This window comes from Podarcis gaigeae, assembly GCF_964106915.1.
Source record: "Podarcis gaigeae genome assembly, chromosome: 2".
Lineage (NCBI taxonomy): Eukaryota > Metazoa > Chordata > Lepidosauria > Squamata > Lacertidae > Podarcis > Podarcis gaigeae.
The window spans coordinates 98754730-98782482 of NC_139679.1; the positions used below are offsets into that span (position 1 = coordinate 98754730).

The following is a 27753-nucleotide window of genomic DNA, read 5'->3' on the forward strand; positions in this document are numbered from 1 at the left end:
TTACAAAGGGATTCGCAACGGCTAGCCTGTAAATTCCTGCCTCTGTTACCAGAGGTCAAATGTGCATGCATTAAAGCACATCCAAACACTGTTTCTTTGAGTAGACATTCTTCTTCGGAACTCTGTGCATGTTAACAATTCCATGGCCAGGCACACCTCAGCAGTGTTCACAGGGAACAGCAACCCAACAGCAAGATCCCCAGAAAATGTTGCATCACTGGTCATGAAATGGCAATAGAACCAATTCAAAACAGGGAGTTTTGTCTCTCAACCACGTATTTCAGACACATCACTCTTGCCCAGGTCAAAAACAGAATCAAGAATGTGTCTGCTTTGCACTTGTGATCAATTCCTTTAAAATAATTTGCACTGAGAAAGCATCAGTAAAATTATAGTAGAATCTGTGTTGGTTTCTTCTATTTTTGAATCAAAATGGCAACGATGGAGCCATTGGCTAAATCAAACACTGAAAAGAATCACTCAGCACAGTTAAAATGAGACAACATACAGATCAAAACCAGTTTACTTCTCTTAAATCCTAGAATACATAGATAGAGCCATATTTCCAACAAAATACTAATCATTTTACAATTAAGGTATGGAATGAGGCATTACATCTCTTAATTTAAAAAAGGAAGAGTGGGCAGAGGACTACAATGCTAACACCAATCCAAAGAATCACATGAGCGATATTATTCTGTGGACATCTGCTGCATAAATAAACAAGTCTGATCACAGCACATAAATACACAGAAGAAAGAAAATACAGGTGTGTGATATGCAATGTTGGACTAGAATAAAGTTTTCAACCATCTTTCAAGCAAAAATTCAAGGTGCTTTAAATATGTTGTAAAAGGTTGCATGAACTGGTTTTTTTCCCCTTATAGGAAATAAAACCAGGACAGCCCCACCCTTCGTTCCAGCACAATACATTTTCAGCAAAAATTAAGAGTCCATTTTCCAGTTCATCTGTTCTATAAAATATATCTATAAGTGTTGACTAAAGACTCTTAAAGGACTCATACTTCTATTTAATAGCAGATCAAGCCTGGCCGAGTTAAATAATTACATAATTCTATTATATAAAAGCATGTTGGATGTGGCATGCACAGAAAATCATGTTTGTATTGTTATGCAACTCCCTGCCCCCCAAATATTTTAATTCTGCATAGGTTCACTGAAGGAATGTTTGTTTGCTAGATGTTATCTATGCAGACTTGCAATTCTCATGCAGAACGAAGGTCTCCATTTGTAAATGGAGAAAGATAAGGATTTGTCCTAACAAGCTGTGCATGTTATGTGACTACATTTGAGTTCTCCACTTCTCCATTTGGAAACACAGACCACTCAAGAGGCACATTAAGATGCACTGCAAAACACTGTAAAATGGACTTTTAAGACCTCATTCATACTAATTTTGGATTTATCTTCTTGGACAGACAGCGAGTGAAAGGGGCTGCTTGCATTTAGTGCACTTTGAATACTTTGAAAAACACTAACATAAATAGTTTTAGAGAATTCCCACGCTCCAATTCCCACGCTCCCCTCCCTCCCTCCCCCCACAAAATAGTGCTATGACCCACCAATTGGATTTGTGTGTCAGATCTCTTAGCATGTCACAGAAGGGTTACTATCACCTCCCCATCCTGGTCAGGGTGTCCTTGAATAACTTGGGGTTGTTTATTTTGCCACACTTCATCTTCGCAGTCTGCGTATTGTCACACACCCAGACTGAAAAGCGATGCTGGTCAAGCCCAACCAAGTGCCCAGAGAGCCATAAACCGCATGCGTGTGTTTTTTTACTCCTTTGCTTTAGCCAGGTAGTCAGCCAGTTTGGTGATGCCTTCTTCTTGCTGTTCAAGAAGGTCCAGCACAATGCCCATGGGAGTCTTCTTCAAGCCTATGCTTTCCATCTTGTTCTCCATTTTGTTCTTGATGTTCCGAAGCCTCAAGGAAGCATGGACAAACATCACTGGGGGGGGGGGGGAGAGAGAGCAAAAAAGCACATTAATACCCAACAGATATTGTCCGCTTCATACCTACATGCGATGCATGTTCTATCACCATCAGCTCCAAGAGCGCATTCTATCTGCCGATACTGCCCAGCCATAATAACTCTCTGGAAAGCTTCTGATCATAGTACAATGGCAAATAAAAACCAATGTCACTTATTATATTACTGTCCTGTGTGATCTCTATGATCAGCTGAGAAAGGCTGTCTTGGTTGGCAGCAACCAGAGGGAGGGTCTTCTTGGTGGTGGCACTTTCATTATGGAACCACCTCCCCGCTGAGCTTAGGAAAACATTGATATTAATGATGTTCCGGTGCCCATTAAAAATACATTTAATGTATTTTTGGGCTGGTGCTTCATTCCAGCAAGTTTTATCATCAGCACCATCATCATTATTATTATCATCACCATCTTCTTCATCTACTACTACTACTACTAATAATAATAATACTGCCTGGGGCTACCAGCTGTATTTTTATGCTGTATGGCAATTTTAATATTGAAGTTGCTTAAATGGCTGTATGTTGCTTTGAGACTGAGGCAGTAAGCTATACAGAAATATTTCTACAAATAAAACATATGTATTGGCTTCTGATCATGATTGTTAATGAGAAAAAAATTCCTACCAAGGTTGGCATTTAATGTCCAGAACAAAACAAAACAGCAAAAGGAAAAGCTGCTTCAAAAATAAGCAGACTTCCACTCACAGAACAGAGGAAACGTAATTCCGAACATGAACACCATGACGCCCCCAAAAAAGGAGATCAGGAAGTAGCTCAACAAGATGATAGCGACCACGAAGGCAGCTGGATAGTGCTTCTTAAACCTGCGAATGAAGTCTTTGTTGTGCGATGCCCACACAAATGCTGTGAACACCAGGACCACCACAGCAGCACCGAGGATCATGCTCAGTGGATTCAGAAATCTGCAGAGACCAAAAGGTACAAACGCCCTCAATGTCTTCCAAATGTTACTCAAGCATTTTATATCAACATAAAGACATTTTGCATGCATCTTCCTGCATCTACAAATCACCCTATGTTTCTGGAGTCAAGTCTAAAAGGAATTGGGGAGGGGGGGTTGGCCCATTAACAGTGGCTAAATTATTCATTTGTAAAGTACTGCAGTAGAATTGCAGAACCAATATACCTGTGAAAGGATTAGACAAGGGAAAGCGACTGAACTATTCTTTAAAAAAAAAAAAGTATGCATTTTATTGATCCTTATACCCTGAGTTTCCTCCAGGGAACTCAAGAGGATATACAGAGGATTTTGGGCTGCCTGCTTAGCTTCAGGGAAGTTGTTGCATCACACGCCTTCAAGACCACACCAAGCAGTTATGGCTGGATGCTCATCTCAAGAGACTTCCTTTTCAAAGGCTGCGCTTAACAGGGGCGGAAGCAGAAATAGTCTCCATCTTAATGGCATCCCAATTAGGAGTTTCCATTCATTTCTATGCAGGTGGAGGGAGTGCTGCATTTAGGGAAACTGCTGGAACGATAGGAAGCTGTGCCTCTGACACAAACTCTCCTTAACTGGCAGAAATCTGGGAAGAGACCCAGGGCCTAAATACTGCATGCAAAGCAGAAAGATGTAGGTCAGCATTGTTTAGGGAAGCTTTTAATGTTTGATGTATTACAGTATTTTAATATTTTTTGGAAGCCGCCCAGAGTGGCTGGAGAAGCCCAGCCAGATGGATGGAGCATGAATAAATTATTATTATTATTATTATTATTATTATTATTATTATCCACACTCATCAACCCCACCAGGACAGACTTGCTAGTAAAAATAAATAAGTCCAGTTCCAGATTCCCCCCACCCCTCAGATATGTCCTCTGTAATAGAGGACATAGCTTAAAAACAAACCAACATCGCCTTTACCTTTCCACCCACCGCAGCATACAACATTGTATTCTATGGCAACAGTGCCAGTCCCAACCTGGCTTTATTCTCTTACAAGACATGAACACCAGATAGGTGGGTGGTGGTGCAGTTGTCTGGTGGGGTGGTCTCAATGACATGCATCCCTCCTTGCCTCACCCCCGTCACAAGGAGTCAGACAAACCACCAAGGGTCAAGACGAAGTGCAGAGAACCCACAGACCTGAATGGTACAATTCAAATAATTTCAAACTAACAGCTCAACAGATGCCAACAAAATAAAATCAAACGGGATGCAAAGGAAGTGGGGGAGGGGAAGGGACACCCAAAGTTATCGCAGTTGAAAAAGCTGAACTGGACAAACAACCACCCTGCAGGTCTGTGACCTGGGGCTGAATCTAAAGAATTTCTTCCAATCCTTTCTGGAACAGATGTGGGTGGGTGGGGGTATGGGGAAGGCAGTTCTGCTGTGTGAGCTGAACACATTTGCCTACAACCCACAGAAGACGCTGTTTTACATATAACCCAGAACTTTTACACATGCTAGATTTCAGCCCACTGTGTTTAGTATAGATAAAAACCAGTGGATGCGCCACCGTCCTCGCTCACATGCTTTTCACAAGCACAACACCCATCACAAAGGCAAAACTAAGGCACACAGAGCTGTGGGCTCACCGTCATCTGAACATTGCACTGCCATGGATAAACTCAAATGGGTGAAGAACCCAGTCCTTGCCCAAGCCCCTGATTTGTGAATGGGTCCTTGCTGGCCTCCTCAATACGTTGCATAGCACTGCCTTGAGAAGTACATCTATGGCTTAATTCATGTCTATCAACACACAATTAACGTGTGCTAGTTTTACCATCTTTGCCAGTTTAATAAAATGGAGATGATACAACTGCTGTGAAAGAGCAGGAGACCCATCTTCCTTTCATCACAGCTTCAGGTTGGGTGGCCACCTGCTCCTGCTGCTCACAGGAACTCACGCATGGCATACTAAAAACAGGCCGGGTCTGCTTGCTGTTTGCAGTGTCTGAGTCACTTCTGGTCAGCCACAAGCTATATTTAGAGCAAAACTTTCTGAATGTTCTGCCTGGAAAAAGTGAACAGTAACTCAAGGCGGACATCATCACATTGGGCGTCTTACTGCCATCGGGTTTTGTACCAGAGTATTGTATAGAATTATGACATAAAAATAAAAGTTATACACATTGCACTTGGTAACAGAATTGATTCCTACAGCAGTTAGCTTAGTGGTAGAACATCTATTATGCATGCACAAGGTCCCAGGTTCAATCTCTAGGTAAGACTGGGAAATACCTCTGTCTAAACCTCTGGAGAGCTGATCAGTGATTTGACTCAGTGTAAGGCAGCTCCCCGTGTGCATGTGTGATTGTGGACCAGGTTCCTACCTTAAAACGTGAGCTATTGTAGTTGTAGGCAAGTGATTTGAAGTCCTTGCTGCACTACACAGGCAGGCAAGCCATCATCTTTCAGACTAATTCAAAATCGTTTGGGGGAAGTGTTTAACATCAATCAACTGTCTGCCTTCTCTGGCACCCTTACTAGTATATGTGGCAGAAAACACTCAAAGCAATTTTATTCTATGCAGGTAAAAATCTCTTTGCAATAACCAATACTCAAAGGTTCCAGTTTTCAAAGCAAATTGAATTGGCTGAAAGCTGTTGAAAACCCAAATACATGTGAAATTAAACACAAGGAAAGTTAAAGCGGATTTCCTAAAAAGGAAAGAGTGCAAGATAATACACTGGATTTGTTATATCTTTGTTACCTAGCTGGTTCTGAGACTATAAACGTCAGATTCTGCTGCAGAACTCAATGTGCCATTTGGATCAAAATAAAGCATCGTTAACTAAGCTTCACTTTTTTTGGCTACAGGCTTTAGGTTAGATCCAGATTCAGTCGTGCACAGAGTTGAACTAGGGAAATCAATGGGACCTAAGTTATGTCTTCTTGATTTCATGGGTTTTACTCAAGCATGAATGAGTCTGGATTCAACCCAACAGAATTTGTTGTTAATGGCCATGAATACTGTCTCCTAGAAGTGAGAGGTTAACAGGTCAAAAAGCAGACAAGGCGAGAAAAACTGATAACTGGAAGTGTTAGTCTCTGTGCCTGCTAGAATCTTTATCAAGACATATTTTTAGGCCTTTAATCTGTAACTGTGAGGAAGCTTGTTTAAAACTGTCAAAAGCAGTGGTTCAGAAGTTGCCTAGTGCAATAGCTTGTTTGCTTCTGTATCTGCATCAAATTGCAAAGCACCAAGTGGGCAACTGGCAGTGGAACACAGTTAAAAGGGGTAAGATGTTTGCCATAGTCATGGGAACAAGATGGCACATCAGTCATTAAATCATAAAACCAACCTTCACTGTCTACACAAAAAAAATTCCTTCCAGTAGCACCTTAAAGACCAACTAAGTTAGTTCTTGGTATGAGCTTACGTGTGCATGCACACTTCTTCAGATACACGTGTATGCACACATAAGCTCATACCAAGAACTAACTTAGTTGGTCTTTAAGGTGCTACTGGAAGAAAAAAAAAATTTTGTTTTGACTATGGCAGACCAACACGGCTACCTATCTGAAACTTCACTGTCTACATGAGGGGTAACCAACGCAGTCCCTCCAGATTGTGTTGAACTACAGCTTCCATCAGCCCCATCCAGCAAGAATAGTGATGGGGTCTTGGAAGTTGCAGACCAGCAGCATCTGATGGCACCATATTGGCTACTCCTGCCCTACATATTTGCAATGAGTAGGTAGCAAGGAAGGCCATCTGCAGACACAGGCTGTAAACAGATACTGCCCTTTCGAAACTGTTGAGCCCCAACAACATTTATGCCTGCCTACATCCCAGACTCAAAGCATAGTCCAGCTAATTTCCCCATCTTTACAAGCTTTAAAGGAGACAAGCTAAGCCCTGAGACCTCCAACACACTGCTCCCCCAAGACCCAAAGCAGAAAGCAGGAACTATCACATTCTCTCTTCCACTACGGTTGAGCCTGCTGAACAGAGATGTATCTAGGTTACCATCTGCAATCTCATTTCAGAGGATAGTCTGAGATTAAAAAGACGGAGAACTTGGTGCATTTTCCCTTAGCTGCTGCTGCATCCTGCTTATGCAATTGTCCCAAGGCAAATTCTCTGGCCGAGCATTTCAAACACAACATGCATGAGTGTACAGAGTCCCTTCGAAAGCTTCCTCCTGCCAACATTGTATGTTACTTCAGAATCTGTCCTAACTGCTGCCTCCAAATTTATTTCTATTGAATCAACAATTATATGGTCTTCATTTGGCAAGAATAACAGCCAGCCGCTGCCTAAGAGAAGTGCACATATAATATGTTTGGAATAATTCTGAATACAAGGTAACACCCTAGAAAGTTCTTCTCTAACAGCAGGAGGTCAATGCTGATACCATCTTAGCTAAGGTGATAAGACAAGTAATCCATCATGTCTGAAGTGTGCTCTGAAGTCCTCCAAGTGGGAGTCATTAAATGCCACAGGTGGTATCAGGAGCTAGGTTAGTTATAGGATACACTCTAAATATAGCCCTCGTTAGAGAGATTTATTGAACGTATCAGACACCACCAGTATATGTACATCTTGTAGCATGGTAGCACGGTGGTTATTTGAGGTTGGTGTTACTCGGACAACGTACAAAAACAAACTTGGGGAGAAGGTGATTAGTTCTTATTGCCAAGGAATAGGTTTTGTAGTGGTGGCAGGAATAACCAGGAGGTGTAAAGCACTCAATATAAATAGACCACTAAATGGATGCCTTAAGGTCTCATTGAGAGATACAGGAAACAACTTTTGCCTGCTGGAAAGATGTTGCACCTAGAAGAAAGCAGGTGGGGCGAAAAATAAAGAAGTGATCTACAGGCAAACAAATAATGTACTCCTCTATACAGCCAAGCCAACAGAACATGCTTCCATTTGCTACTAGAAGATTTGCTTTCCAACCATCTGCAGCAAAGTGGAACAGACTGACTGTGGAAATCTCATTTCATACTCAAGTGTGTCTTGGTTGGATGAACTGCAAGCAGGAAGTCATTGCATTAACTCAAATGGGCAGACTAAGCAATGCTGCAGGTGCTGGGATTAAGGACAATCCCAGAAGCTGGAAGCTTCCAATGCAGTCCGAGATGTCGCTAAGAACGATAAAAGAAGCCACCAAACAAACGCAAAGCTGTAACGGACTAGATTTAGTAATAAGGTTTCAGCCTATGTACCACCACCAGGTAAGCACTGCATACTGCATGCCTGATTATGAGATCCCTGCTTCCAGTGTGTTAGCACACTGTAGCAAGCTTGTATTCTCCAACAACTTGGCACCAATGCGTGAAATACTTGGTTTTAAGAAGCTGGGAAGGTTCATTTAGGGAAGTGATAGGAGCACAGGTTTCCATGTTCTGGGACCAGAAAGTAAGGCAAGTTGCCTCCTGAATTAGGAAGAGACCTTGACTGAAAGAGATAAAATTAATAGATCTTCCATATCACTATGGGTTTTTTTTAGTTTTGTTTCTGCAGCAGTACTATAGGAAAGGCTATGTTAAGTTTGGAAAGAATTGCCTTTTTGCAGAGAGATTAAAAAATACTCCTACTCAGTTGGAAGGGCACAAAGATGCATAGTGCATTACCAATGGCTGGCTGTAGAGAGTGCCAGTTAAAAGTTAAGTGATGAAATTGAAGCAGACATCTGTGACCAGGGGTGGTGGTGTAGGGGACAGAAGCGGAAAAGAGAAACCAAGAACTGTAGACTAAAGATATGCCATACAAAATCTAATTCAGCAACCTGCTTGTGTCAGGCTAAATATAATGTACTTTTTGCATATGGCCCTTGTTGGTGGAGGCTCAACTGAATGTGATCATTTAAAACAAACCTGATAATAAAGGGCACTGCAAAGCTATGAATGTAATAGAAGCAAGACAGGATCTGGAAGAGAGGCAGTGCTTGAAACATGGCTACGTAAGCTATAGAAAAAACTCCAGAAGCAAAAACAAGACTTGCCACAGCATCCAATTGGAGTTTTATTATTCACTGCCCTTCTTTCAGCTGCATACTATAACAGACAATGCTTAGCTTAAAGTACCAATTTTAAGAACACTCCAGGCTTACTAAATTGTGATGTTGAGGACAGAAATATCTCATAAACCTCATAACTTAATTAGTTGAACTGTAAATGTTCCTCATTGGCTGGCCTGAGTTAAATGTTCACCAGGCTTAAGACTTCATGGGAAAAGTGAGTTTTGAGGAGAGATTTGAAGGAAGAGATGCAAGTAGCATCACACAGGTATTTGGGGAGGCAGTTCCAAGCATAAGGTGCAGCAAGAGTAGAGTAATTTGAGGGAGCAGGAGACCCTCAGCTGGATGGAAGTGGTGGAGCAAAGGTCAAAGGAAGAATGTAAGAGGGGAGAAAAGACGGTGGGAAGAAGCCTGCAATGGATCCAGGAGCAGAGATAAAGTCAATGTGCAGATTAGAAGAGACATCATGTGATCAGAACAAGAGGAGATTTATTTTGCCTACAGAAGACTGAGAAAGGAACACAACTTGGCAACAGACTGAACACAGAGGACAAAGGGGACAAAACAAAACCAAGGCTAGAGGACTTCCGGAGGCGGCGCGAACGGCAATGGCGGTCCTTTCTCCTTTGTGAGGAGGAAGCTCCGCAGAAAAAGGGTCGTCCGTTACGGCGAAACGGAGACCCGCTTTGGAGACCCACAGGCAGCAAGAGCCTGTGGTCCTGAGACTCGGCGGGCACCAGGAGCGACCCCCAAATCGCTGAAGGAACCCCGTAAGGGGCTCTGGATCGGTGGAGGGGGCTGCGGTGCTGTGAGTCGGTTCACGATCTGCGGAGTGAAGCCGCGCTGCTGCTGCCGGTGAGCGCTGACCTCTTTTCCTGCAAAATTGGAGTTGAAAAAGCTACAATCCGTGAGTAAGGATCATATTTTATTGGAGATTGGAATCTAAACTGAATTTGGCCGAAAGCGGAGAGACGAAAAGTAGGAAGTCCGTCTTCCGCTCCCACTGAATATCAAAGCAAAGAGCTGGAGAGTGAAGGTAAAGAGAGACTTTTTGAGCTATTTGATTTGAGCACCCATTGAACTCTATATTAAGTGGATTTAGAGCTGTGAATGGTGGATTTTTTGTTTCTTATTGGCATGGTGACATCTTCTTCTTATGGGATTTACATTATAAGCAAGAAACCCAGGTGCTGGAGCTGCCTGTGCAATTGAACTGTCAGTCTGCTGACATGGTTACTTTGAATCTGAACTTTGAAACAATCTGAGAACCTGCTATTTTGAAACATTGAGAATACCAGCTAGCACCATTTGAAACACTGTCATTGTTTAACAGCAAATCCTGACTCTGCTGGGAACTATTTGTGAGGGCTTTGGACTTTGAATTTTAAACAGTTATTAATTGTACTGGACTGAATTTTATTTCTTCCTCAAAACTATTACAAACTCCCCCTAGAGGATTTGGAATTTACAACAGAGACTTTTATTTTACTTTCTATTTCCCGGCCTCCTGTATGACTGTTACCATCTGGGCCGTTGCTTTCTCATGGGAACTCAGCCTGACCTTGACTTTTAGATAACTTTGGAATGAGTGGCGCAAAAAGAAAGGGGGGACCAAGAACCAGACAAACAACTCTAACAACTGTAACTGCAGCCTCACAGGCACGCAGATCATCTGTGCCTACTTTACCATCTGAGGAAAAAGCTGCCTCTCTGCCACAGGCAGGGGAGGAAGAAACTGAGGAATTACAATTAGAAGAGATGGCCTCAGGAGCATCTGGTTCTGTTCTAGAAAGAATCCTAGAGAAACTGGAATCTTTGGATAGGAAAGTGGACCAGCAAACAGCAAAAATAGATTTAAATACAGAAACTTTAAACAAATTGTCTGGGCAAGTTGCACAGAATGCACAAGCTATTGGACAACTGAAGGAGGCTGCAGGTGAAAATCAGAAATTGGCTGAAGACACCAGCCAAAGATTGGGTGAGCTGGAAAAAGAAGTAAGGCCACTCACTAAACAAGTAGGTGAACATCAGAACTATCTTTCTATGATTGAACTTCGGAATAGGGAGACCAACTTAAGGATAAGGGCAATACCAGAAGTGGAAGAAGGCAACTTAGCTGAGTTCCTGACCAGAGAATTTTCCAAGTTTTGGAATTTAGAGGAAAAAGACTTTAAAATTGTGTCAGCTTTTAGACTTGGAAGACTTATAAAGAAAGAGAAGCCCAGAGACTGTTTGATAACATTGAGATCAAAGGAGGAGAGGGACAAGATTTTAGGCCTTCACTACGGGAAGTCTCTGGACATTTTGGACAGAAGAACTGAAATTTACAAGGACATTCCTAAACAGCTGTTGGATCTTAGATCTGAATATTTGGAGCTGGTAAAATTGTTGAGAGGCAACTCAATCATCTTTAGGTGGGATTTTCCACAAGGCCTGTCCTTTACCTTCAGAGGAAGGAAGATTAAAATTAGAACTTTGGAAGATAGAGATAAATTTCTGATTGCCCACGGAGAAGACCTTCATAAAGGACTTGAACTGCCCTCAGGGCCCGAACCACCAGAGGTACCTACACCTGTGGACTCTAAAGACCCAGAGAACCAAACACCATCCCAAGGAAAATAACCAGATTTACCCAGGATGTCCCTGCAACTTTTGAGCTGGAATATTAATGGCTGCAACAGCCCGGAAAAAAGGAGGAAAATCTTTCACATATTAAAGAAGGAACAATTGGATATCATCTGTTTACAAGAAACACATGTGACTAGGCTCCACAGAAAAGTATTAATAAATAAAAGGCTTGGCCAGGAATTTATATCTTCGGACAAAGTTAAGAAGAGAGGAGTGGTGATATATGCAAAAGAGAGCCTTTCACCTAAATTTTTATTTAAAGACGACCATGGAAGAATTTTGGCAATTGAAATACAGCACCAAGGAGAGAAAATTTTGATATTAGGAATCTATGCTCCAAATGAAGGGAAAACAGAATTTTACAAGAAGTTGCATGGGATTATGTTGGAATATCTGGACTTTGATAACATCATTATGATGGGAGATATGAATGGGATCGTATCGACCAATATGGATAAGTCACAAAGACAAAATGTTACTAAAGACGGCAGACTACCAAAGACCTTTTTTGAAATGACAGATAATATGGACTGGATTGATATATGGAGAACAAAGAACCCCTTGGGAAAAGAAGGAACATTCTTTTCTGAAGCCCAGCTGACATGGACAAGAATCGACCAAATATGGATTTCTAGAGGTCTGGCACCTAAGGTGAGAAAAGTGGAAATCTGCCCAAAGACCTGCTCCGACCATAATGCTTTGAAAATGGACATGATACTAGTACCAACCGGTTCCTTTAGATGGAAGATGAATGACAATTTGTTCAGAGATCAAGAGATTATTAAGAAGGCCCAAAAAGTTATAAAGGACTATTTTGAAATAAATTTGAATACGACGGTGGAAAAAAGAACAATCTGGGATGCAAGTAAAGCGGTCATGAGAGGGTTCTTGATACAACAGAATTCTATAAAGAAAAGAACACAGAATGAAAAGAAAGACAGGATTTTGGAGAAAATCAAAGAACTAGAGAAGAAGTTAAGAGCAAACCCAAAATCGCAGCCGATCTTGAGAGAAATTAAACTCCACCAGGCACAATATTCTAAATTGATAAATCAGGAAATTGAATGGAAGATTAAGTTGATGAGACAAAAAACGTTTGAATCGGCAAACAAATGTGGGAAACTGCTGGCTTGGCAGTTGAAAAAGAGGCAAAAGTTGAATACAGTAACAAATTTGGAAATTGAAGGAAGAAATATCCCGTGGAAATTAGAAAGTGTTTCCAGAAATATTTCAAAAAACTATACACTCAAGGGCCGCAAAATGAGATGGAAATTAAACAATTCTTGGAAAAAAATGGGCTCAAAAAACTGTCACAGGAAAATAGAACACTCTTGAATAGCAAAATAACTCGACAAGAGATTGAACTTGCCATTCAGAACATGAAATTGGGCAAATCTCCAGGGCCAGATGGTTTGACCTCCAAGTATTATAAGACATTAAATGACTATCTGATACAACCACTGATGGAGGTCAGCAATGAGATTATGGAGGGGAAGAAGGCGCCGGAATCGTGGAAAGAAGCCTTTATCACATTGATACCAAAATCAGAAACTGAAAAGACACAGCTTAAGAACTACCGTCCCATCTCCCTTCTAAATGTGGATTACAAAATATTTGCTGAAGTTTTGGCAAACAGACTTAAAAGAGTTTTAAGTGAAGTAATACACAAGGACCAAGCAGGCTTTCTCCCAGGCAGACACATGTTTGCTAATACAAGGAATATTATTGACATTTTGGAGCTGTTGCAAACAGAAATTAATACCAAAGCAGTGTTAGTTTTTATAGATGCGGAGAAGGCCTTTGACAATATCTCTTGGAAGTTTATGAAGGGAAATTTAAAAGAAATGGGAGTGGGGAGGGGTTTTGAAAACGGGATTGATGCGATATATTCAGAACAAAAGGCAAAACTGATAGTCAACAATGTGGTTACGGAAGGGTTTAAAATTGAAAAAGGAACACGACAAGGCTGCCCAATTTCCCCGCTGTTGTTTATTACAGTCCTGGAGGTGCTCCTGAATCTCATCAGAGGGGACCGGTTGGTGCAAGGGATCCAGGTCGGAGCGAAACAATATAAACTTAAAGCTTTTGCAGATGACCTAGTTTTGACCCTGCAGGAGCCAGAATCTAGTACAAAAAGAGTTTTGGAATTGATTCAAGACTTTGGTCGGGTGGCGGGATTCAAATTAAATAAACAGAAAACTAAAGTATTAGGGAAAAACTTGACAGACATAGAGTCAGAACAGTTTCAGAAAGAAACAGAACTAACATTGGTGAAAAAAGTTAAGTACCTAGGGGTAAATATAACAGCAAAAAATCTGAGTCTATTTAAGGATAATTATGAAAAATGCTGGTCTGAAATTAAGAGAGACTTGGACTGTTGGACAAAATTGAAACTTTCTTTGCTAGGCCGAATTGCCGCTATTAAGATGAATGTATTGCCAAAGATGTTGTTTTTGTTTCAAACATTACAAATTGTGGATAAGACGGAGTGCTTCAGGAAGTGGCAGAGAGATATTTCTAAATTTGTCTGGCAGGGCAAAAAGCCTAGAATTAAGTTTAAGATACTAACTGATGCGAAAGAAAGAGGCGGCTTTGCCCTGCCGGACTTAAAGTTGTACTATGAAGCAGCAGCTTTCTGCTGGCTCAAGGACTGGCTACTTCTTGAAGACACGGATGTGTTGGATTTGGAAGGTTTTAACAATGCATTTGGCTGGCATGCATATCTATGGTATGACAAAGTTAAGACCAATAAGGCCTTTAAGAACCATATTGTCAGGAAAGCTGTATTTAATGTCTGGACAAAATACAAAGACTTGTTGGAAAACAAAACCCCAAGGTGGCTTTCACCTCTGGAGGCTAAAGCCCGGAAGAGACTCAATATGGAGGCCAACTGGCCAAAGTATTGGGAAATATTAGAAAAAGATGGTGACAATTGGAAATTGCAGAGTTTGGAGAAAATGAAGGGTAAAGTGCTAGACTGGTTACATTATGCTCAGATTAAAGAAGTTTTTAAAAATGACAAAAAGTTAGGATTCCAGGTGGAAAAATCGAAGTTAGAGACAGAACTGTTAGAACCAAAGAGTAAGATATTATCAAGAATGTATAACTTGCTGTTGAAATGGAACACACAAGATGAAATGGTTAAATCTGCTATGATAAGATGGGCACAGGACATTGGGTATAATATTATGTTTGAAGGCTGGGAAAGGTTGTGGACCACTGGGCTGAACTTCACTGCATGTAATGCTCTGAAGGAAAATGTAATGAAAATGATATATAGATGGTACATGACCCCGGTTAAACTTGCTAAAATATACCACTTGTCCGAAAATAAATGTTGGAAATGTAAGGAAAATGAAGGAACATTCTTTCACCTCTGGTGGACTTGCCCGAAAGTGAAGGCCTTCTGGGAAATGATATATAATGAGCTGAAAAAAGTATTTAAGTATACTTTCACTAAGAAACCAGAGGCCTTCCTCCTGGGTATAGTCGGCCAGAAGGTGTTAAAGAAGGACCGAACATTCTTTATGTATGCTACAACGGCAGCAAGGATCCTTATCGCTAAGAATTGGAAAACTCAAGATTTACCCACACTGGAAGAATGGCAGATGCAGCTGATAGACTATATGCAACTGGCGGAAATGACCGGCAGAATCCGAGACTTGGGAGAAGAAAAGATTGAAGAAGACTGGAGGAAATTTAAGATTTATTTACAAAAATATTGTAATTTGGTGGAATGTTAAGAAGGGTGCTTGATTATAAAAAACTGGCCATCACTAATCTGGATTTGAACTGGAAGATAAGTGAGATTTTAGAAAACAAAAATTGCTGAAGAATTGTTATTTATCATTTAAAAGAGTGATTATAAATTATATGATAATTTGCTTGGAAAAATGTATTGATAATGTAAGTGTGAACGGGAAACGTGAGGAAGTCCAAAAAGGTTTGAAAATTTGTTAAGACAAAAGGAATGTTGTTTATTATTTTTGTATTTTTTATAAAAAACCCTAATAAATATCTTTATAAAAAAAAAAAACAACCAAGGCTACATGGCTGTTCAACAGGGCAGATGATAACACAGTAAACTGATAAAAGAGTATTGATTGGAAGAAGAGTTGGGAGAGAAAACTGAGTTGGAGATGACATATGTTCAAGAAGAAACAATGGAGGCTAATGGAGTTACAGTTAAGACACAGTACTTTCTATGCTATATGAAATGAAAATTAGTTGCCAACACCACAGGTGGCTCTTCCTCACTTCCTCACTCCCTGAAAGATCTTGCAGTGCATACAGCTAGCAACAACAGGAAAGAGAGGAGCCAGAAAGATTCAACTATGGAAAAGCCTTAAAACATGCAACCATATAAACCAAGATGCAAGCTCAGCAATTGTAAAATAAACAGTGCTCTGCATTACTCTATGAACCTTGTATCAGATTATTAAGAAGTGACTTAGTGCAGCTTGCAGCTAGGTTTTTTTTTTTAAGCTTTTAAGTAAATCTGAATGGAACAATCTTCCAAGCAAGTATGTTTTGAGTAAGACTTATATACATCAAAAATATTATGAAAGGGAAATCTTTCCCCCCCTTGTTCTCTACTAAGCAGACACACTGGACATGGCCTCTCTCCACCTATTCCCAATTACCACAGGTAATTAGCACAGGTGTGAGGTTGCCTATATTGGCCAACTCCATTGTGATATAGAATAATGAATGTAGCAGTTCCATCTGCCAATAATGGGGATCAGATACCAGCCTAACACCTTCCATGCCCGTTGAGCAGATATTCAGCAGATGCCTTCTGTGCCAACTTTTAAATGCCTGCTGAAAACTTTTCTATTCCGCCAGGCCTATTCAGGCAATTAAAAATATTGTATTTTTCCATCTATAAGACGTCCCCATGTATAAGATGTCTCCTATTTTGGGGGACTCAGATTTAAGAAAATGGGGGGAGATGGCCCAGAGTATAAAACACCCCCTAATGTTTGACATTATTTTTTAGGGGGGGAAACCTAGTCTTATACACGAAAAAATACAGTACATCTTTCCACAATGGTGTGTGTTAAATTGATATCTGTTTAACTTTTTTATGGTTTTACTGTATGGTTTTATGTGTTTAGTGTTGTAAAACATATTGAGATATATAGAATACAAATATTTATATAAATTATTTTCATCATGGAAGGAAAGGCGTTTTTCATTATGTACAGAAAGCAATCAAAAGAAAATGGAATGGATGAGAGCCCTTAAACTTGCATCAAGAGGTCAGAGTCAGTTAAATAAGCCCAGTGCTCAATGCCATGTTCCAAACATTTGGCCACACCAATTAGCTTCCAAGCAGAATTACTTCCTTCCATTCTATAGGGTAGGCATAGGCAAACTCGGCCCACCAGATGTTTTGGGACTACAACTCCCATCATCCCTAGCTAACAGGACCAGTGGTCAGGGATGATGGGAATTGTAGTTTCAAAACATCTGGAGGGCCGAGTTTGCCTATGCCTGCTATAGGGACTTTCTCTAAAAAAACACAATGTCCACCTCTAGGGAATAAAGGGAAGTCCTGTTTGTTTCTGACTATCTGATGGAAGCATCAAGGAACAATTATATGCCTTGTCTCACTTTTAGCATGAAGTAAAAGACCCAGTCTGTAAAAGGATTTGCAAGTGTAACTAAGAAAGTTTGATGAATGCAGCCTAAATCTAACACCAAGCCAAAATGGCAGACAGTTTGCTTTTTTGTTCTTTCATCTTTTAGGATTCAAAGGAGACAGAAGAAGGATTTCCTGTGTGGTTTTGCTCAGAATTTTCATATATTCACAGGTTCTCTTCAAAAAGGTGTTCTGAGTATCATATAAATAATTCCTTTGTGGGGTTTTTAAACGCACACACTTGTAGCCGTAAAATCTCACTGATGCTCTAAAGCAGCCTGGGCTAAAACTCCCATCATCCCCAACTATGGGCCCTGCTGGTGGAGTGAATGACAGTTGTAGTCCAAAACACTACTCTGAGGAGAGCTTTTCTAGCAAGGGGAAATGTTAAACATGTTTAAATTAGGCTCTATTAATGATAATAGACTTAAGAGAAAGCAAGTGAGCTTAATCTCAGTTTACTCATTCTACAGCTTCTGCAGATTGAAGATTTCATTTATTTTACCTTTACCATGACAGGAATAAAAAACCCTGGTCAGTGAAAATCTGATCCCCTTAATCAGACTCTGAGGTGAATGAGCAAGGGAAGCAAGAATGGCTCTTAGGTATGTTTTTTGCTTTCTAACACACAAATCATTTAACAGAAGCTTCTAGCTCTCATGAGTGCAGCAGAGGCCAAACTGATGAGTCACCAGACTGCCAAATTTTCAACCAACAATTTCAGAACTTGTCACATGAGTGAGGGGCTGAATCATGACTAGTTCCAAATGGCAAGGCCACATTAATGGTTTGGAAGCATAGGAAGTCTTCTCTTTCCATTCAAGTCCTCTAAAGAAGCCAGGAACAAACTAGTTTCTAAGGATGAAATGCCATGTGGCACAGTCCAGCAAGCATGACTCATGTGAAGAAATTGCAGTTAGAGTTTTGAATACCAACGCCCATCAGTTTAGGCCTAAAATACATTCTCATTCTCTCTCTCTCTCTCTCTATATATATATGAGAGAGAGCATGCACCAAGGTTTATCAAGGTTTTCCAAAAACGAACTGTCTCGAAGAAGGGAAGCTTTTTAATTGGGCCAAAAGTACCTCACATTTAACCCAATTCACCCCCAAAGAAGCAAAAATAAAATAAAAAGTGCATTTCTCAAAAGGGTTAACAAGAATAGTTGCAAAATACCAATTTCCCACAAACAATGGGTCACAGCACTGACTTCCAGAATACAACGTTACAATTGTATTCAAGGCACGGCGGGGGGGGGGGGGGGTTGGCACAGAAACACCTAGATTTCTTCATGCATAAACACAGTCTTAATGAATCCCGCTGGTGATTTCATGATCCAAATCTAATAGAAGCGTAGGTTTCACTTTTGAAAACGTACATTCAACAAGGAAGATGCCTACAGCTACATTTTGAAGGAGAGAAAGGAAATCAACTCAGGAAGTTACAGTTACAGATAGGTAGCCGTGTTGGTCTGCCATAGTCAAAACAAAAAAAATTCCTTCCAGTAGCACCTTAAAGATCAACTAAGTCAGTTCTTGGTATGAGCTTTCGTGTGCATGCACACTTCTTCAGATACACTGAAACAGAAGTTTCCAGACCCTTCTATATAGTGAGAAGGTGGGGAGGGGTATTACTCAGAAGGGTGGTGGGAATGGGTGATTGGCAGATAGCTGTGATGAGCCTGTTACCTATTGCAGTCGTTAAGAGTCGTTCTGTTTCAGTGTATCTGAAGAAGTGTGCATGCACACGAAAGCTCATACCAAGAACTGACTTAGTTGGTCTTTAAGGTGCTACTGGAAGGAATTTTTTTTGTTCAGGAAGTTACAGTTAGCCAACGGCACCGAAGAAAGCACCTGCCCTGTATGGCTAAAACAGCAATTTCATGAAGGATTGCTCTATGCAGGACACTTTGCGATATATACTGTATAGCGGATTTGCTATCGTCTTGCTCACAGCTAAGCTACCTCCATCTTAAAACCAGAGAGCGAAGCAGTGCGCTTCCGGTAACGTATGTTACTTAGAAGCTTCTCCACAAATACGAATGCGATGGAAAGCAAACAAGGAGGCCCAGCACAACCCCATATACCTCTTCTCAGAAGTAAGCCCCATTAAGTTCCATGGGAATTTATTCAATTAGTATGTGCAGAGCAGCAGCTTGCAGTTTGCAAGCGGCAGCTTGCTACCCTCAGAAGAGAAAGGGAGAACGGAAGCTAAAATGCACCATTGCTCTTCTAGAGTTGCCAGCGTCAGGCCAGGAAAGGTGTGCGCCCCCGCTCCATCTTGCCGCGGAACGCGCCCGCCCTTACCCCACTATGGAGATCACGGTAGCCGCCACCACCAGGTAGTTGGTCTGGTAATAGAGCAAATTGCTGACCACCCTGTTGTTCCATTTGGAAATGTCTTTGAAATCCGGCAGGGCGAAGCGGTCGTGGCCCGGAATGAAGTCGTCCCAGGATCTCAGCGGAGCTACTTGCACGTCCATAATGCCTCTCCCATTCGGAATCCTGCAGCAGCTGCGGCGGCGGCGCGACGTCAGCAGGGCGGCCTTAAAGAAGGGCAACGCAGCAACAGGCTGACTGGAGTTGCATTTCTGGTTGCCTGCAAAGCAGGAATGGGGGGAAAGGCAGCCGCGGGAGGGCGGATTTTATCCTTCACAAAAATCCCAGTTTGCAAATTAAGATGCAACATTTGCAATGTATATAGTTCACACAATAGCTCCTTTTAAAAAGCTGACACCGGTGTAAGATCCTGCCAGATATCTATATATATATATTGCAAGGTTCCTCAACACAGCGCAGTGCTATGCATGTCTACTTGCAATTTTAATAAGAATTTGTGCCTCCACTTGCTTTTCTCTCTTCCCTTACATTTCCACCCGCATTTTGTTTTTTGGAGTGTAAGGCTCCTGAGGATAGGGCTAGTTTACTCATAGGCTTTGGTAAGCGGCTCTGAGAGCATTTTTGGCTAAGGGATGGGGTATAAAGGTGCTAAATAAATTTATTTAGAACTGCACTTTCTACCTGCAATAATATACACACTTGCCTGAGAGTATGCCGCATTTAGAGCAGTATTTCTGAATAGGACTGCACTGCCACCAGTAAATTTTCCTCAAGGTCATGTACAAAATAACCATGTTTTCTCTGGAAATGAGGTCCAGGGACATATTTTTTTCTGATTTTAATCAACCTCTACAATTAAACTAGAGAAAGCAAAAAACACGCTCACATAATATGCTAAACACTAACGAAACTCTTATTGGGAAATCAATGATCTAGCTGTTGCAACGTGACAACTAAGCCCATTGCACAATTAGGGGGACGGACGATTCAACATCCTGGAGTATTTAAATATTTTCACGTTGCATTATTGCATTGAACATGTCCTGCTCATCATGCTCATGCAAATACCGGGTGCCCTCCAACTAAACCATGAATTTAATTAGGAACTTGGTCCATCTAGCTCACCACTACCTGCTCCAGAGGTGGAGACGACAACTCCGTTGAAGGGATCGCCGTCTGCAGAGAATGCAAAATGGAATAATCGGGAGGGCACTAAGATGTCACGCAGTGTGACAGAAAAAGGTACCAAATTAAGAAAGCTTTTGGTTGCAAAGGGAGGGCTCAGGAGGCAGAGGCGGACACCAACCTGGAAGGCTTTCAAAGAGGATGAGGCAGATTCATGGAGAGGGCTGTCAGATACTACGACCAAGTCGTGGAGGAAGGGGCTATCCGTGGCTACTTAGCCACCATCATAAAGGATATTTATGGTGTCTTATTTTATGAACCGCCCTGAGATCTGTGGCTGGAGGGCGGTATAAAATGAGCATGTACGTAAGGAATTAAAGACTATAGTTTCTCCTCCGCACCTGGGACGCAGCTGCACCAGTTGCTGGAAAACCGCATGGTTGTGTGGAGGGGTAGCAAAGGATGCTGCCCTCCCACAGACAGCTTATTCTTTATATCACTTTTATTTGCTCCCCTCCCCACAGGGAGCTCGAGGCGGCGTGCATGGTTCTCCTGCCCGTTTCATCCTCACAACCACCCTGTGAGGCCGCTTAGGCCGAGGGCAGGCGACAGGCCCAAGGTCACACCCGGTGGGCTGCATGGCCGAGTAGGGGAATTCGAACCCACAACCTAGTCCCGGCACTCGCTCAACCCACGGCGAAACAGGAGGCTGGGCTGGGCGGTGAATTTGGCGTCTGTGTTCGCGCGTGCGCGTGTTTTTAAAAGCGACCGGCTCTAACGGAAACCGGAAGCCTCTGTGCCTCCTCCTCCCCTCAGGAGAAGCTCGAATCGCCTCCGTCAGCGAGGACGAGTGGGAGCCCGGCTCGGAACTTCCGGCCGCGGTGCATTGTGGGCGAGCCGTTGGAGGGAGAGGACAGGAGGAGAGAGGCTCAGCTATGGCGGATGTTGAGGAGCCGTAAGTACCTGCCTCCTCCCCACCCCCACGCGCTTGGCTGCCTTCGCCGCCGCCGCTTCTTCCAGGGAGGGGGCTGGCGGGGAGCTGCGCCCCCTCAGCCTCTGCCCTGTCCCCCCCCGCGCCCAAGTCGTGGCGGGAGCGCGCGAGCCCCGAGCCTGACCCGGTCGGCGACTGACCCTTCTTTTATTCTCTCTCTCTTTTATAGGGAGAAGAAAAGAAGGAGGCTAGAGGAGCGGCGGCTAGCGGGAGAGAGGCAGAGAGAGATGGGGTCAGTGCTGGGTTTAGGGGGCAGAGGATGGAGGGGGGCCGCACAGGTGGGCGAGGGGGCCACTGAATTGGGAATGTGTGGCAGGCTCCCCCCCCCCCCATATATGAGAAAAACAAGTATGTGTGAATTATCAAAAGCACCTGCAGCCTGGCTCTCTAGGCGCCTAGGTTCTTCCCTCAGGTGCTAATCTTCTGCCTCAAACCAGGGGTAGCCAGTGTGGGGCTGGCCAGATGTTGCTGGGCTACAGCTCTCATTATGACTGGCCATGCTGGCTGATGCTGATGGGAGCTGATCAGCATCACACCCACTTGAGGCTGCTCATGTGGCTTCACGTTGCTCTGCATGAATAGTAGCATTGTGACTGTCTCTGCTTGCAGAAACCTAGCCTTTTCCCTGCTAGTTTTCCACATGCGGGACAGGTTTTGGTGTGTGCGCAGAGCAAGTGTTCAGTCAAGTGAGCCCACATCTGAGCAGTGAAATGAAGGCTATGCAGACTCAGCAGGTGTGGTGGAATCATATCTCTTGCGAAGACCAACTGGTCCATAATTGGAACTTGCACTAAGATGCATTTCAGTGTGGCAGATCCTTAAAGGGCCGCTGCAAGTCTTAACAGGGATTAGGGTCTCTTCAAAGATCAAAGAGATCATGGGTAATGCACATTTTGATGGGAAGTGCACAAGCCGCTTGGGTAATAATGTATTGCAAATTGCTAAACTGCTTACAGTATATTGCATGAGTGAATGTTAATGGGAAATCCTTTGTAAAAATGTAAAATTTGTAAGTTTGTAACCAGAGTTGCATAAATGAATTACTCTACCCAGTTTTCGGGGATTTCCCCCTTCCCAACAGAGCCCCAGATGACACAGCCCATAATATTTTGTACTCCCTGATCTTTTGGTGAGCTTTCTGGGAGAACAGAAGGGAAAGATCAGTTGTGCTAGAATGCCTTCTCTTAAGGCATGGGATGTAACCCATAACCAATGTGGTGTCTCCTCTAGATTTTTTGGACGACTTCTTCAGTATCTGGAGGACATCAGGTTGGCTGCTGTAGGATATAATTTAATTCAGGCTTCCTCAACTTCAGCCCTCCAGATGCTTTTGGCCTACAACTCCCATGATCCCTAGCTAGCAGGACCAGTGGTCAGGCATGATGGGAATTGTAGTCTTAAAAAGTTGAGGGTAAGGCTCATTGAGCTTAGTGGACTTTAATTGCAAGAAGAAAGGTGTAGGAATGGGATGCAACTATGGTTGCACTACTTAGAAACACTAGCTATACAAAACTAAACAGTATTGTAAACTGCAGTTTTGCACAATTGGCAGTTTTGTTATCTTGCTGAGATGTGACTTCAGACTACAGAGTATCATGTTTTATTTATTTTATTATACTCTGCCCTTAAACTGGTTTTCAGAACAGGTTATAGGAAATTAAAACTGCAGTAAAACTAAATGTGCAATCCAGCCTCCCTTTTGCACCGGACAGACAGGAAGGATTGGATTTCCTCTGCCTGGCCCTACTGCTTCTGTCCACTGAAACAGCAGGCGAGTAGAAGTTCTACAGGCAGCCAGTAGTAGCAAGTAGAAAGCCCTGAAACAGCAAAGAGAAGGGACCAAGCTGGTCTGAGATCTGTTTGATACTGAGCCAACCCCACTGCTGTCACATAATGGCATCTCTGCACCCACTCCAGGATGGTGTGCATGGACAGGCCTGCTGATGTGGCAATAACTCCACTTCTCTATTAAGCCCTACTGGGTAACAGCCATAGTTTGGATAGTGAAAAACACTAAAACACCCCAAGATCAGTATACAAACAAAATTCATATCTTGCAGTGCACATCTAAACATTTAAATGGTTGAATTTTGGTATTTTAAGGAGACTCAGGGATCTGTATAATGTGAAAGTAAAATTGGACATAGAATAGAAATTGAAACTGGATGTTATGTTGTGTCAGGCAAAATTCAAACATTTGCTAGCCAATTCACTGTTAACATGTAGTACTGTAAGTGACTTGCATGTCACTTTCCCTTTCAATTTGTTAAAAAGTGAGTTTTGTGTTTAAAATGTAGATAATTGCTTGTAACAAGCTACAGGGTTCCCAGAAATGAATTGCCAATGGATGTGTATCAGTTACTCATGTTGTTTCCTCTTTTATTGTCAGAAGTACGCTAGTCTTCCACATAAAAACATCCCATCAAAACATCAATTTAGTGAAACGCTTGATTTGCTTTTTGTATTCTTATCCCTTAATCCAGGGGTGAGAATCCTGGGGCCCTGCACATGATACTGGACTCCCAACACTCCTCAACCACAACATTGGTCAGGAATGATGGGAGCCATAGTTCAGGAACTTATGGAAAGCCATAGGTTAGCCACCCTTGCATTACATCTACTGCATAATCAGTAGATTGAGGCAGAAATAGCTGTCTGGTGTTAATCATTGTTCTTTAAGAATACTAATAACACCTTATTTTTAAAAAACTGCTTGGCATACTGGTTTTCCAAGTAAAAGAAATCTGAATATTCAGTTTGTGCATGCATATATATATTCATAACTAATCACATATAGCAATTTAATTTTAAGAGTACATATCTGTTTATTGTAAACAGATGTATTATTAATGGGTTGGATTGAAATCTAGGCATGCTTGGAGTAGACTCACTGGAAATAATGGGGCTTAAAATATGACCAATTTAAGTCTCATTGTTTTCAGTGAGTCCTCTCAATGCATGACTTAGACACTAGACCCACTGTCTAGTAGCCAGCAGAGTCCTAAAATATTTCATTTATTTGCTCTGAACAAGATAAAATTGGTAGCACCTTGTGATATGTATAATCATACAAAAGGAAAGTCTTAAGTTTGTAGAGATTGTGTGTGTGTGTGTGTGTGTGTTTATCCATTGGTTTTTTGCAGCTGAATTTCTATGTTCTGTGCAGAATGGCTGTTGATGGTGGGTGTGGGGACAATGGAGACTGGGAAGGTCGCTGGAACCATGTAAAGAAGTTCCTCGAGCGATCTGGACCTTTCACACACCCTGATTTCGAGCCAGGCACTCAAGTGAGAAACAGTTATTTTAAATACAAATGTTTGTAGTATTGTGTTGCTGTTGTGAACTGTTCTTTTGTTTGCACTTCATTAATTAAAAATGAACAAGACTGCAAACTTTTGCAATTAACCAACTAATTTTCTGCATGACTGATGTGGTCTTGCATAAATTATAGTTTGGATGCTAAAAGTCATGTAGGGCACTTGAAGCTTTGATGTGTAAAATAAGAAATTTGGCTGTAGTGGACATCATTCAGTATTGCACATGCAAACTTTCCTTCCTATCCTCCCTTGTGCAGCTCCATGCACCCCTACATCTGCTCTAATGGTTCCCCAGACACCTGGAGCTAATTTTGGACATGTGCAAGGGGCTGCAGGAGGGAGGAGAAGGGAAAGTCCTGTCCTGCAACAGAAGTCCATTTGATGGACAGACACCACTGGATTTCAACATGGGAACTATTTGAAGTAAAATTTGGTGAGAGAATGATGAATTACCTATTTGTTTTGGGTTTGCCATATATACTTGTTTTAGATTTATGCCATATTTCCTTATTTTATAGCTGAGTTTTAAAATATATGCAGAATACACCTGATGCAGGGGTAATGCCGCCCTAGTTCAGGGGATGGAAAGCAGCTATGGGGCTGTGTACTTAACCCTCCAACCCTGCATGCTATTTCTCCCTACTTGTCTCTACCCAGGCATCATTCTTTGCACCTGACCTTTTTAGTTCTGGCTAAAAGTAATCAGGGAAATACTCCTGTATTCTTCTTGCAGTCCTGTGTATGTTTATGTGGGAGTGAGACCCATAGAATTCCATGCGATCTCCAGTGGGATAGACATAGTTTAACATGTGCACATTGATTAGATGTTGTCTCCGCAGGTGGCAGCAGGCCAGCTGCAGGCAGTGTGTTTCCATAGTCAGATTACGATTGCATAAAGACTTTCAACTGCCAGAAATATATATCTGTATAAACCATGTAGTTCAGTGCTGTGCCATTGCAATCTCTGTTCCTGTATACACTTTGATTTGATTTAAAACAAACAGCACATGTCTTAACAAGCTTGAAATAACTTAAGTGGTAATGCTGATTTATCTGTACTAATCAAATTTAACTTGAATGGCAAAAGGCAAATTCTGATTTACAATGAACTATATTTTCACAATTTTGAAATATTTTACTGCATTACAATAAGTTCTATGATGATATTGGTTATTCTGTTTTTAACAACTGTTTGTCTGTCTTGGTTCTTTGCAGCCCCTTGACTTTCTCTTAAACACGTGTAAAGTTCTAGTTATTGGAGCAGGAGGATTAGGATGTGAACTCCTCAAAAATCTGGTAACAATTTCATTTTTATTTCTTGATAGCCTGCACTGTTCACTGAGAAAATAATCATGTTGCCTAGCTTTTTGCTCTACACGCTGAGAAGTCAAAGGGTTATGTGATTAGTTTGATTCCTCATCCTCATATAAAACATGTTAACAATCTACTTTAGCAGCTAGATTGTAGCAAGTTTGCATACACAAACTAAAGCAAATACAAAATCACACAGAATTAAATACGTGCTCAACACACAGTCAATTCAGTAATCTATAGATCTGCATAAACTTACAAAAAATGAGGTACTTCCAGTATATTTGGAATACTGTACTGTTTACTTTTGCAAAGTTTTATTTAGCTTTAGAATAAATCCTATCCAACAAGACAGCAGGCAATAATGAGGATTTTTTAAAACCTGATTTGCCGCTCCAAGGTAGATATTAGATTCATTTCTGATTCTGGAACATCTCCATTAGTTTATGAGCACAATTATGTAGACTGTGCTTTAGCTGTTGTAATGGTAAGAGACAACTTCCAAAATGTACCCATAAACTTATAGGGTGACAGCCAGTAGTGGTGTCCCATTTGTGCAGCAGACTTTTGATTTTGTAAGTGGAGTTTGCCCTTCTTCTGGATACCCTTCAAGGCATATAGGAGCTACAGGGAACTGCTGAGGATGGATGTCACTCATAAGCTTTAACCATAGGGAGAGCTTTTAATACATTACTGCTATATCTTGTCATCTGCTGGTATTTGGACTTAGATGCATAATGAAAAGACAATAAAACTGGGAAGAAATGGACAAGTGGAAACCATAGTAACTTTACAGGGTTTGCTTTTAGAAGTTATATCTCTTAAGCACAAATGTGTCTCATAATGGCAGTTCAGAACCTGGTTATATGCCCAGTAATTAATTTAAATGTTCTGCTCTTTTGTGTGACACTGTACTTTTCTTCTACTCTGAATTGCATGGTAGGTACCGTATTTTTCGTCCTATAGGACGCACCGGCCCATAGGACGCACCTCGTTTTTGGGGTGGGAAATGAATAAAAAAAATTTATTTCCTCCCTCCAGCCGCGGCTGCCGCCCCAAGCCTTGCACACGCCTGCCCGAAGCACGGGGCACCCTCCGGAGGGCTCCGCGTGCTTCAGGCGGCAGGCTGCGGCTGGAGGGGGGCAGGCTGCCGCCCCAAGCCTCGCGCGCCCGGCGGGAGCTCCTGCCGAGCGTGCAAGGCTTGCAGACACTCGCCCGAAGCATGGGGAGCCCTCCTGCCGGGCGCGCAAGGCCCTCCTGCCGGGTGCGAGCCCTTCTGCCGGGCGCGCAGGGTTGCAGACACTCGCCCGAAGCACGGGGCACCCTCCGGAGGGCTCCCTGTGCTTCGGGCAACAGGCTGCCGCCCCAAGCCTTGCGCGCCTGGCGGGAGCTCCTGCCGGGCGCGCAGGGTTGCAGACACTCGCCCGAAGCACGGGGCACCCTCCGGAGG

The 27753-nt window shown here is 42.2% G+C and overlaps 2 protein-coding genes across 8 annotated transcripts in view; one reads left to right on the forward strand and one right to left on the reverse strand.

Moving 5' to 3' along the window:
• Nucleotides 1-505: 505 nt before the first annotated feature.
• On the reverse strand, nucleotides 506-22164 carry ARL6IP5 (ARF like GTPase 6 interacting protein 5). The gene is made up of 5 exons (XM_083725358.1): nucleotides 22048-22164; nucleotides 20691-20735; nucleotides 19527-19818; nucleotides 2720-2937; nucleotides 506-1972 (listed from the first exon to the last, which is right to left on the reverse strand). The coding sequence occupies exons 3-5, from the start codon at nucleotides 19700-19702 to the stop codon at nucleotides 1800-1802; spliced, it is 567 nt and encodes a 188-aa protein (XP_083581484.1). The 5' UTR covers nucleotides 19703-19818; nucleotides 20691-20735; nucleotides 22048-22164; the 3' UTR covers nucleotides 506-1799.
• The window catches only part of UBA3 (ubiquitin like modifier activating enzyme 3), a 32487-nt gene continuing 12196 nt past the window's right edge, over nucleotides 7463-27753 (forward strand). Inside the window, exons 1-8 of one of the 7 annotated variants that reach the window (XM_083724582.1) lie at nucleotides 7708-9522; nucleotides 15620-18666; nucleotides 19048-19223; nucleotides 20680-20801; nucleotides 21209-21639; nucleotides 21845-21907; nucleotides 24842-24962; nucleotides 26208-26288. In XM_083724582.1, coding sequence (XP_083580708.1) covers nucleotides 21620-21639; nucleotides 21845-21907; nucleotides 24842-24962; nucleotides 26208-26288 — 285 coding nt within the window. In that variant the 5' untranslated portion in view covers nucleotides 7708-9522; nucleotides 15620-18666; nucleotides 19048-19223; nucleotides 20680-20801; nucleotides 21209-21619. Of the gene's footprint in view, nucleotides 9523-15619; nucleotides 18667-19047; nucleotides 19224-20679; nucleotides 20802-21208; nucleotides 21640-21844; nucleotides 21908-22439; nucleotides 22596-24818; nucleotides 24963-26207; nucleotides 26289-27753 lie in introns of those variants that run through there. The other 6 variants (XM_083724583.1, XM_083724586.1, XM_083724581.1 and 3 more) reach the window with 6 other exon arrangements.

Bases quoted from the DNA above. Each gene is read 5' to 3' on its own strand.
- ARL6IP5 (XM_083725358.1), bottom strand. From the start codon at position 19,702: ATGGACGTGCAAGTAGCTCCGCTGAGATCCTGGGACGACTTCATTCCG. The intron at 2,938-19,526 runs GTAAGGGCGGGC...TGGTCTCTGCAG, and splicing joins ACCGTGATCTCCATAGTGGG to ATTTCTGAATCCACTGAGCA. The intron at 1,973-2,719 runs GTGAGTGGAAGT...CCCCCCCCCCAG, and splicing joins AATTACGTTTCCTCTGTTCT to TGATGTTTGTCCATGCTTCC.